Genomic DNA, 11,810 nt, shown 5'->3' on the forward strand with positions numbered 1-11,810 from the left:
TGCCACATGTAGACTTGAGGGCAGTTGCCCACGCGTTCCCAAAATTTGCTTTGTTTTTATATTGGTATCTTCAACTATTTCCTCGGTGATGCCTGAAAGGTTTAAAATATTTTGAATTAAAGTCTCAAATTTATTGACTTCACCATTGAAGTACGATTATTTTGTTTAAATCTCTAGACTGATTCCACCCACGTTACATTCCAATTTTTCTATATATACATGCAACTAAGATTTTAAATATGCTTCTAATAGGCTTATGGTCAAGTTTCTTACAGCACACCCAGCACAATTTCAGATGTGGGAACTCTAGGCGGTCGCAGTCTCCACGCAAAGATTCAATCCCTGTTTGTAGGAAAAGAAAAAATCAAATAGATTTGTTTCGTATTAATGAAAAACCAAGTTGCAACCACTAAGAAAACGGTCCAACAAAAACACAAGCCTCACTTCAACCAAGAGGATGTTCGCTACTGACGGTGGTTTGGATTCATCATCTTAGCAACCAAACAATGATGGAAAAATTAACTCATTCGAGACATTTCAATAATTACAAAATTAATCTCTTTTCCAGTGATCTAATCACAATCAGAGTAAACCTTGCACTCGGACCTCCTCAGGCGTTTAAAAGGCCTTCATTTGAAGTTTTACAGTGCCTGAAAAGTGAAGAGAGGTACAGCAGGTTTATCCAGAAAACAATTCTGGATTCAGTCCAGCACACTGGGGTCTTCCATCCTGATAGCAGTTTCTCCATTTTGAGAAAATATTGCATTACATTTTGCCGGGGCTTAAATAATTGTAACGAAGTCTTTTACCGTTTGGCCAAACGAACATCTAAAGAAGGCTCATGTTGCATTCTCCACCCTTTTCTTCTTCTTTAACTTGGCTTTCTTGGAACCCTTCTCATCATGCTCCAAACTATTTAGCGTAGCTGAACTTCTTTTGGAGCCGTTTGTATCCTTTACCTCCTCAGTCTGATTTGTGGCCAATTCTTCATTTGGCTTGGGAGATGAAACACCTAGACAGAAACTAGAAATTAGCATCAGAATAACTGAAGTAGTTCCACAGGTACCTTCAAAAACCTACATAAACACAGAAAAGAACGTGACTAGAATCTTGGATAGCTTGCAGGCAATCGGTAACATCTTGAATTGACTTTGATTGGCAGCAGTGGTAGAGCCAAAAATTTCTAGTTAAGGGGCAATTTAAATTTAAATTTCAAATTTTAAGGGACACTCACTCATATGTAAAAAACTGAAATTAATGAAGTTTCAATATGTAAATAAAGTAAATTTTCTGGCTGTTGGCCAATTGCCCACACCAGCTAAACATAGCCCCACCACTGGTTGGCAGCGGTTAGATCAAAACCATTAAAACTCTTTCAATCTTGATTTAGCAAACCTTGGCTACTAGCATGCATCGATATCTCCTTTCAATTATTATGGGATCACATTCCTGAATATTTTCTAGGCACCAGGATCCAATTGGGCTCATGAATAGACATGCAACATTTCCAGCTACTGAAGAAATATGATACACACCCAACCCAATGACCAAGTTTAACAATTACCACTAATTTATTTATAAATATGTTTTCTTTTTCATAAAATGCAACAAAATTATAAACATTAAAACAAGAAAATTTTAGCATCAATAAATTCCCAGGACAGCACAGAGAGTAACAAGAATTTTGCAGGAACTTTAAGGACTGTAGCCTTAGGAAATACCTTGCCGAACAGAAGAGGCATCAAACACCACATTTGTGAGTACTTGCTTGAGAAATACCTGTTCATGTTTGAAAAGTGAACTGTCAGTCGGATAGAGTTTTAATAAAGCTGAAAATCATAAGAACAACCGAAGCCAACCTTAATAAAACAACCTAATATTCCATGGTGAACTCCATAACAACTGACATTACATTAAACGTCTAAACTACTGCCACAAGGTAAACTTAACAAGTTATACATAGTCAGAAGAAAAGCTCAAGAGTTGAAATCAATGACGACACACAATAAATTTTGTGGCAATTTCCCAGTGAAACAATGATAAAAAAAAAACATCATGATGCATCTGTGGATTTTATTTTAATATATTGTTTGAAGGTCCCGGTAGAATGCTAATCCATTTCCAATAATTTCACAACTATGAACAGATTGACACAAGGATAACAGTGAAGAATGCAGTACATCCTTGCAAGCTCCAGTTCCACAAGCTGTGTCAATAGTTACTCATGTTAGCCCCAGCCAGATAACGTCCATCTTATCAGGAGATGGCAATCATTCAGAGCAAAAGAAGAATGCCTGATCATGGCAAATATAGTTCAAAGTTCAAACCTAATTGAAATATTACCAACTCAGGGAGTTCCATCCTATCCGGAGATGTGAACGTTCAAAAGGAAGCAGAAGAATGCCTGATGATAGGAACATATAGTTCAAGCCTAATTCAAACACTACCACCAACTCCAGAGAGTTTCAACTTATCAGGGGATAGGAAACGTTCAAATGAAAACAGAAGGATGCCTCTGTCTCCTTTTGTAGAGTTTAACTACAACATGAGAAGCATTGCTTAATTTTTTGCCTCATTCCCATCGATCATATCCCAGCTATTAACAGGGAAGCTTTACCCTGATCTGCCTCCCATGTGTGTCTCTTTCACACACACACATAGACCCCTTAATTTTTTGAAAATACTGCATCTGCACTTATAGGACATAGCTCATGAGACACTTGATACCTGCAGCATTATATAGATATCATTCAATAAAACTTTACCCTGAACTATGTATACCCCTTAGGGCTGGTCTATTCTAGGAAGAATTAAGCATTATGGCACGATCAAATATGATGATATCAACTTGCATCTGTAAACATTAAAAAAACAAAGGTTCTAGAGTGGAGGCCAAGTTCTCCATTCTACAGCTTAGGATAGGCTATTAAAATAAATCATGCACTTAAAATTGATCAATCTTTTTCTGCACCTTTGTTGTGTTTCATTACACTAAATAGCACAAGTTTTCCTGCCATTGTGCACCCTTTCCACGAATTACAATTTCTGCAATCTTGGAAATTAGTTAGGAACTATCGGATGTTAGGAACTATGGTTATTTCAACCTTACAATGAATTCTCCTCCCCTATTCACTTTCTGTCAATCTGAAATGAACTATAGAAAAGCAAGTGAATTAACCACAACCCTGCAACGGGAAGCCTGCTTTGGCATCTAACATAAGGTTTTCCCCCTTTAATCAAGTGTCCCTCTTGAGGCTTCTTAATTATGAAATGGACGTTGTTATTCCAATAAAATTAATGAACATGATCAAAATGTACGTCCTGAAGACAGGTCACCTTGTAAATATATTTCTTTAGTCTATATTTGTCAGACCAATGTTACTCAAATGGAGTCCACCCAATCCACAGCATGTCAATGAAATGTAATAGAATATGGGCACCAACCTACATCTCAGTACTCCAGTGGAATTTTCTCTGCCTCAGAAGTCGGTAACCACAACGTGCCCCTCATCCCCCCAACCCAAAAGAAAAGACACTACTAGATTAAACAAGATTTAATGCTAACTTGATAGGCTATATTCCATGACTAATATGGAGCAATAAGATAGAACTTCTGTCCAATAAGGGATTCATCCCCAGGGAAATCAGAAAAACAACTTTCGTAAATGCAAGGATTGAGATTAAACTTACTGCTTCCAAAAGTTGACGTGTTTTTACATCCCATAAACGCAAATACCGATCCAATCCTACATATAAGGGGTTAGAGATTCTCGTCAACAGCGGTATTTGACACAAAATTCACATGTTAAGAAACATGAAGTTCGATGGATGTTTGAGAAAAAAATAAAAGCACTTGCTAACCAAATACATCCAGAAAAAAAATGCATTTAGACCTTAAAATCAGATCTAGAAAATGTCAGGGAAAGTCATAACAGAGGTTACCCTTAATGGTGAATTTGAAGTTTAAACCTTTTGCCTAATCCTTGCTTTACATTTTTTGGGAATATAACATGGTAGATAACACAATACATTATTTAAAATAATGTCCCGATAACATCCATGCCCTATGTAATAATTTAAATAAAACGAAATACCAATAATACCAAAGATACATCTCAGTGTCACCTTTCCCAAGATATCAATATTTTAATATAAACCATGTAATGAAACAAGATTATTTATTGTTAATGTAACAAACTTGCGAACATCACAACTTGGACAATATTTTTTGACAGAAAAAACTCTAATTTATCACAAATTTTCCCTTGACAAAGAAACAACATAGACATATGGCAAGCCCTCCTGCACTAGGCGGCTGCTGACGTATCCAAAGTCAATGTTACACAACAGTAACCCCAGGACATGAGGTTACAGTATGGAATACTTAAGGAGATACAAAAATGAAAGCATCTTGTACTTACCACAAGAAGCAAGGACTGGCAACTCTGGATGTCTTGCAATAGACTTTATGCTTCCACAACACTTACCAACAAAGGAACCAATCATTTTCCCTGCAATAAATAGACACCTAAATTTTGATAACCAAACTACAAGAGCAGTCCAAGAACAGATGCTTAAGCAATTCCAAACAGAGTTAAAGAGGTTTTCTCCTACAGTTTTTCTTAAAGAGCCACAAATTTGCAGGTTTTTAGTGATACTAAGTCCAGAGAAGAAATTATTTGTTGAAAAATCAAAAAATAAATCTAGTCATATCAGAATCAGCATGAGTGCACAGACAGACCAAGATGACATGCGAGGGTTTGTTTTGTGGGGGGGTGGGTGGAGTAATTTTGGAGGCTAAGGGAACCATTAGCAACTAATTTTGGCAGCTACAGTGCAGAAAAGGCTAACCAGTGAGGAGACATTTTTCTACTCTATCCTCCTTTTTCTCTCAGTAGAGTATTTATTAGAAAGGGAAATGGCTCGCAGTTTTTTATTGAAATTTAAACCATGAAAGAAAGCTTCATTTTTAGCAATGTCTTTACTGCCTTACGGACCATAACACAAAATAGTCCCTGTCTTGCACCCTTCTGTGGTACAGTCCTTGCCTTTTTTTCTGAAAACCATAGCCTTAGGTTAACAGCCGTTAAGCTACCTTAATAGAAACTGTTAAGAAAAAAAATTACACTGAAGCCCTTGTGCAATACCATTTTGTCAAAAATGAACACTTTGAACCTTTACAATTGAATCTCACGTGTCAGAGACATTCATAGCAAAAGAAAACAATATGAACGTGATCTATATGTCCATAACTGTACGAATAAACATAAGATCATGATTATGTTATATACATCAGATTCTTAGGAGCCATGTCACATGGATGGACTCACCTAGGGAGGCACAGCACCACAACATGAGTGCAGAGCTTGCCCCAAACGAGGTCAGCCCCGTGTCAGCTACAGTCCACGCACCTATGGCTTGAATTGTCCAAATCTAGACTCAGTCCTTTACTTAGGGGTAAATGAAATAAACTTAATAATAAAAGGTAAAGAGGGTCAGCTTCCACCACCTTCAGCATTCCCCATCAATCTCCCTCAGGCCAGTTCTCTTCTTCTCTCAGGCTCTCAGTTCAGCGGCGGGCAACTGGCCAACTCTTTTCTTCTCTCTTTTTGTGTGTGCAAAGCACACTGTTTTTACTTTTTTCTTGTCCTGGATTAGAATGCAGAACTGTACAGTCTTCCTTTTTATCCCCTGAGAATTGAGATTTGAGATGTATGCTAATCTCTCTCTCACCCTCACACTTTACCAACTTTTGCCAGAAATTATGTGCCTGTATGCCTAATGTAAATCTCATTGTGTGACTAATTTTTTATTTAGCTATGTTGTGCTTATTGCATGTTGCTGATTTTTCTTATGAATGTTAGCTATGTTGTCATGCTTATCATTACTCATTTTACTTGAGAGTTGAGACACACACACACAAAAGATACATATGTAATGTAGGGCTGTGACCCTGCACCCAGGTTTTATGAAAATGCTCTGCATTTGTACCCGCAGCCATGTGATTGTCCATCTCAAAAATTTTGTGCAATATGATTGTGGATAGAGAAGACCGACTTGTTAATGCTGATTGCCAAGTTTTTGAGTGAGGAGGCTGCATCCAATCATGTATTTTGTCAAATATATCCCCAGAAAATGTGTTTGACTAGGAAATCTGAAAAAAAAATGATAGCAAACATTTCTTTGAGAAACAACGTTATAATGATCTTTGTTCAGTTATCTAACTATGATAAAGCATTAACAATAGTTATTTTAGCACTTTCAGCAGGATGCATGGTATGATTAGAGATGCAAAATATGGGGACTATTCACAATATAGTCCACAACGCCAAAAGTCATCTTATAGAACCCAAAAACAAAGATGAAAATGATGAAATCTGTTTTCTCGAACAAACACTTTTAGGCCGTAAAGTACCAGCTCAGTTTGTCACTTTCACATACACAAAGACTTATAGCACTGCAAAGATGGACGTGGAAAGTATTACCTGTCCGCATGTCAAAGGAAGCAAGATCACCAGTTCCATTTCCAACATAGACAGTAAATCCATCTGGGTCTTCAGTAACAACTTTGATTGGAGATTCCCTAAAATCAATTGTACGAACAGGCCTTCTTTGGGCAGCAATGTCATAAAGGCGAACCTATGTCACAATATGCAACAATAACAGTGTTAGCAGGTCATTTCGAATATGCATATTGATAGAATCATAGAACCTATAAGAAGGGAAGACAATTGTAAATTTCTTGACAAAATGAAATTATATTCCACTTTCAAAGTATAAACAGGATGTGTTCTTCCATGCTCATGATGACTGAGCCACATTTCATAGACTTCTTATTGCGAAAATATTTGTTTCTATTGATTCAGTGGAATGTTGGGTATAACCAGCATAGTTACAAATATAATTCTCAGAATCTCTCAACAGTAATTTTCCTGGAAGTTTTCTTTTTCGGTTCACACGTGGAAACCACAACGTGGATGAGCAGACATCATTGCTCACCCAGGTGTGTAAAACCATGTGATTCCTTCCACCTACTCCCAGGGTAAGGAGTTGCTTTGGCTTATGCAGGAGTGAGCACCCATAGAGCTCGAACTTCTTGGCCGTACCATATCCAAATCTAACCCCATTATCAATGTATTTGAACAGCCATATCCAAACTGCTTGCAACATTATCTCCCATGGCATAACTTGCTTTGCATTTGTGGTGCCCATCCCAGCTCAAACAAAAACGGAAGCATTAAGCTGAACCTGCTACAAGTCTAAAGTGTCTAAACTAGACTCTTGGAGACAAATTCATGAAGAAACCATGGAACTAATAAAAAAGTTAAATGTGGTGAAGCTAGATGTAATAAGAAATACAGTGAACTGAAGATGAATATGCAGGGGCATGCACAGTGATAAAATAAACTGAAAATATTACCTGATGCTGACAGGTCCCAGTCACAATCTTCCTATGGTCTTCTTTCTCAAGAAATGTAAGAGTGGTAATCCATGGAGGCGTATATATTCTCAGACTATTAAGTGGGGGCTGTCTTGGAACCAAGACAAAAATCAGAACAGCATCACAAACTTAACATGCAAAAAAGAAGTTTTTTGTTGTCAAGCTGAGCATATATAAATCTTAGACCAACAAAAAAATGCACTGTATCAGGAATAGAAAGATAAAAGAAATAATTCTATAACTAGGGAATGGGAACACAAAAAAGAAACTGATTAAGGAAGATAAAAGTTGAGAAAGGGAAACACACAGATTTGGCTGTCCATATCTTGGTACATGCATTGAGATCCCAAAGGCTAACTTCAACGCCCTTCCTAATTTTGACAGGCAGAAGAAAGAAAAAGTCAAGACTTGTTCCCCAGCTTCTGTTGATTACATGGAGTTGCAATAGCCAGTAGAAATACTAACCAAATATACATGCACAAAGTGCTCAGTCTCAAATAATAGTGAAATTAACATTAGGATATACAAAGCCTGCATTCTAATTTTGTGAGAGAAAGAACTAACCCTCCAACAGCCGAATGAGTCTCACTTCCATCGATTGAAAAACAGCTAATGCTTCCAGAGTTACATAACTTCAACACTGTTGGACTATTGACCTCTGCAGTATCACCACCCTGAATGTAATTTAAACTTGCAATTCCTTTCTCCGTGCATGCAGCAAACATATTTGATCTGCAAAAGACCATATCACAACAAATATATTTCAAAACAGAGAGGATGCAAGCAGATTCAGATGTCTGACGGTGTCCCAAATAAAAAGTTTAAGATCTCTGGGATCAACTAGCGAAGGTCTAAAAGAAATCGAATTCATGGTATCTCCTTTGACAACGTCATGCTTTCATTTCTACTTCACATTCAACAGGCAAGGCAAACTTGTTATTTGAAAAAGAGGAAGGAAGCAAGGTGGATGGCTGTCATGAATCACATTTCACAAAATAACTTAGCTTATCTCAGAATGCAGTTAAAATTTTTAGCCTGCTTAGTTACCAAGGCCATGAGGATAAATTTGGATGGCCAAGCCAAGAGATTTCTTCACGTGAGATGGAAGACATCACTTTCAGCAAAATGAAATAACATATGGACAATAAACACAACCCTTTTAACTTTCCATTCCAATCTCAAGGACATCGATACAGCAATAATAGATGGTTTGTGGCCTCTCGATGAAGAATTCAGTCATGCAGAAATGTGGGGGGTGACGGGGTTCAGAGTGTGTGTGCGTGTGTGTATGTGTGTGTGTGTGAGAGAGAGAGAGAGAACAATTTCTGTGAGACCAGAGTCGCATACAAAAAAGTGTGTCTTCAGACATGAATCTATTTCCTCACAAGATCTTGATAGTAGATACTGTGTTCAGTTTGTTCTTTTCCTTGAACTTAGGACTAAACTTAGCAAATATTTATTTTGAAACAACATTACATGACTTTTCCACCTTCCAAATTAAAGAGCCTTGAAAGATCTTCTTACATAGATTATACACGCCCACACACACATACATGTCATATATTACATGCAGAAAAGTCAGGATGTCATTATGACCCAATCAACATCACTAACATGAATATATTGGGTGACCATGTGGAGAAAGAGTCTAACATCTTGAATCGTGACACCAAGTGGAGGTATCTGGAAGATGACCATGATTTTCTAAGTTGTGGGACTCAAAAGAAAATTTATTTCTTCTATACTCATTTCATTTAGGTCTCAGTTATCTGAATGACTAATCATTGGATTCTTTAGAATTGGGACGACAGTTTAGCGGTTAGATGTCATGCTGATTAATTGAGCAACCATTAAATGTTATTTGTTCTTGTAGAAACGTTACTTAGTTTTTCGTCGTTCACATATGATCTTGATTGACACTCTAATAGATTGAAAGCTGGAAATTTGTTCTCTAATGTTTATCTTTACTAATTTTTGACATTCTTCTGGTGGCATACCCTTTAATATGCTATGAACAGTGCGTCTACGTACCTCATATGCATACCAATATTCCTTCCAGAAAAGATAAAGAAGATTCGATGATTTTTTCAAATGCCAAGTAGACACATCACAGTACAGAGATTCGAACCAAAAGTTCAAATGTTCACTAACATTCAAAAAGCCATCAAACATATCTCATGCAAGTAATTTAAATATTGGGTCAAGCTACAATTTTGAAGATCATCAAACCTCCTTTTTAGCAAATGTAACCCCACTACAGGGTCACTTTCCACTTTCGAGCTATTGGGATGCTCCTTGTCATCAGAATCCGCAATATTTCTTGAAGCACAAATTGTCCCGTCACAGGCATTGAGTATCTCAATCTAAGCAAAATGAAGACGTAAACCAAATAAGTGCATTTTCCACAATGTCTAGAATTATCGAGTATCCATGTGTCCCTACAGAGGAACTCACCTCACCATTTTTCCTTGCCACAGCGACCAACTGCAAAAATGATTTGAAACTTTGAGAGATGAAACAGGATTTTATGAGCACATAATAAAACCTAAAAAAAGAAATCGAATGTCACCAAATACCATACCAAACTGTTAACTAACAAGAATATCGATACTAAAGGCCTTACTTAAAAAACTAAACGGGCAGTAAACTATTAAATCCTGTGAATACCGCTCTAACCTACATCCGTATTTCTGAAATTACGAGCCGAGTTCCTGTTCTAAACCAAAAAGAGACAAGAAAATTCTTAATTACTCCACGGCAGATAAACGGCGGTGGCGGAAAAAAAGAATCTCCATATCTGTCCATGACTTATTTCCAATCAAAACGACCAAACTAGAACCTAGACTCAACTGACCACAACTTAAACCGGAGAAAGAACAAGACAACAAAAACAATTCCCAGAAACACCGGGGCTTATAGAAATGCCGCTAGCTTACCGGATTCCCTGGGTGGTTGGCAACAGACGCAGCGAGCACGCACCGGGAAGGATCAGGGGCACCCCACGTATCGACAACCTGGTGTTTCTGTTTCTCTCCCTGAGACTGTACAACTGTAGAAACCAGTTATTTTGAGAGAGAGAGAGAGAGAGAGAGAGAGAGAGAGAGAGAGGTGTTGGGCTGCACTCACCTTTCAGGAGACCCAAAACGTCGGAAGTGATGGCCCGGACTGGGGAGCAGCCTGGTGGCTCCGTGGCTATGGTGCGTGGCATCTCGTTTTTCCGTTGAGTTGCAGTGAGGCGACGGAAGGGACACGAAAGAGCGCGAAGAGGAGCCCGCGGGCTTAGGGCTTTAGAGACGCCACCTAAAGAGCATGAGACGGTAAACCCTCTCTCTTACCCATTCCTTTTCATATTTGGTTCCGACGTAGGCCTGGAACTGGATCTTGCTACTTTGGGTTCAAATACTGCTCTTTCCCGTTGATTAGAGTATATGGATATACCCATAATCCAATAGTTGAATTCCATAAAATTTAGTGTGTGTTTGATTTTGATGGGAACTAAATTAGGAAAGATAATATATATATATATATATATATAACAACTAGTGGCAGAGCGTATCATTTGTTGTGTCATTTCACCATCGCATGTGGAATGAGCAACGATTTGCAAACGGTTTGTTTGCCGATTCGAAATGACTTAACACCGAATGTGCCCTAATGGGCCGTTGCTGCTTTTTTATGTATTATTTTTATTTTTTAGATATTTTTTCATTTAAGAGGATAAATTACTCCTTTAAATCGGCATCCTTTCTTTGGAGGAAGTGCTTGAGAATTATGCAAAAAAATTGAGTGCTTATCTGTCGTACTTTGAAACTCGATTATTTACTCATTCATTAGGTAGTTTATTGCTTTTTTTTCTTTTTGTTTGGGAACATAAATTAAATTATAGTTGCTGCGTTAAATATCTAAATCCAAAGAATATTATCATCTAGCAAAATAGGTCCAACTCATACTGAATTGAGAATATTATCCTAACCCCGTCGACTCTTTAAATTAAACCTGATATCACTTGCAACCCAACCCAAAGCGAAAGTAACTGACCAGACAAGGGGAAAATGACCGCGTCGTTGGTCACGCCTGTCACTGAACCGTGTCTATGAACCATTGTTTGGTCCGATATTCTATCAAACACAGGTCTATAATGGCATTAATGTATCCAAGATTACGCAGTTCTATTAAGTTGGAGCAATTTTTCGATGAAATTGCCAAAAAAAGTCACATTGATCTGTTAGTTTTTTTTTTTCAAACACTGGCAGATGTAGGCGTGGGCAGCTGTCTACACAAATCTGCGCATCTTCAACAGTAAGCTGGGTGTAACTATATAGGCAAACTCAGCCTGAATTGGCCGACATGAAATAATCCGATTCCATGA

The 11,810-nt window shown here is 37.7% G+C and overlaps 1 protein-coding gene across 1 annotated transcript; it reads right to left on the reverse strand.

Annotated features, from left to right (window-relative positions):
- Positions 1-507: 507 nt before the first annotated feature.
- On the reverse strand, positions 508-10,774 carry LOC116262087 (uncharacterized). The gene is made up of 12 exons (XM_031641155.2): positions 10,568-10,774; positions 10,378-10,490; positions 9,896-9,925; positions 9,671-9,804; positions 8,006-8,173; positions 7,749-7,812; positions 7,421-7,528; positions 6,486-6,639; positions 4,422-4,511; positions 3,691-3,746; positions 1,722-1,779; positions 508-1,012 (listed from the first exon to the last, which is right to left on the reverse strand). The coding sequence occupies exons 1-12, from the start codon at positions 10,647-10,649 to the stop codon at positions 840-842; spliced, it is 1,230 nt and encodes a 409-aa protein (XP_031497015.1). The 5' UTR covers positions 10,650-10,774; the 3' UTR covers positions 508-839.
- Between the last annotated feature and the right edge of the window lie 1,036 nt (positions 10,775-11,810).

This window comes from Nymphaea colorata, chromosome 10 (genome assembly GCF_008831285.2).
Source record: "Nymphaea colorata isolate Beijing-Zhang1983 chromosome 10, ASM883128v2, whole genome shotgun sequence".
NCBI classification, from domain to species: domain Eukaryota; kingdom Viridiplantae; phylum Streptophyta; class Magnoliopsida; order Nymphaeales; family Nymphaeaceae; genus Nymphaea; species Nymphaea colorata.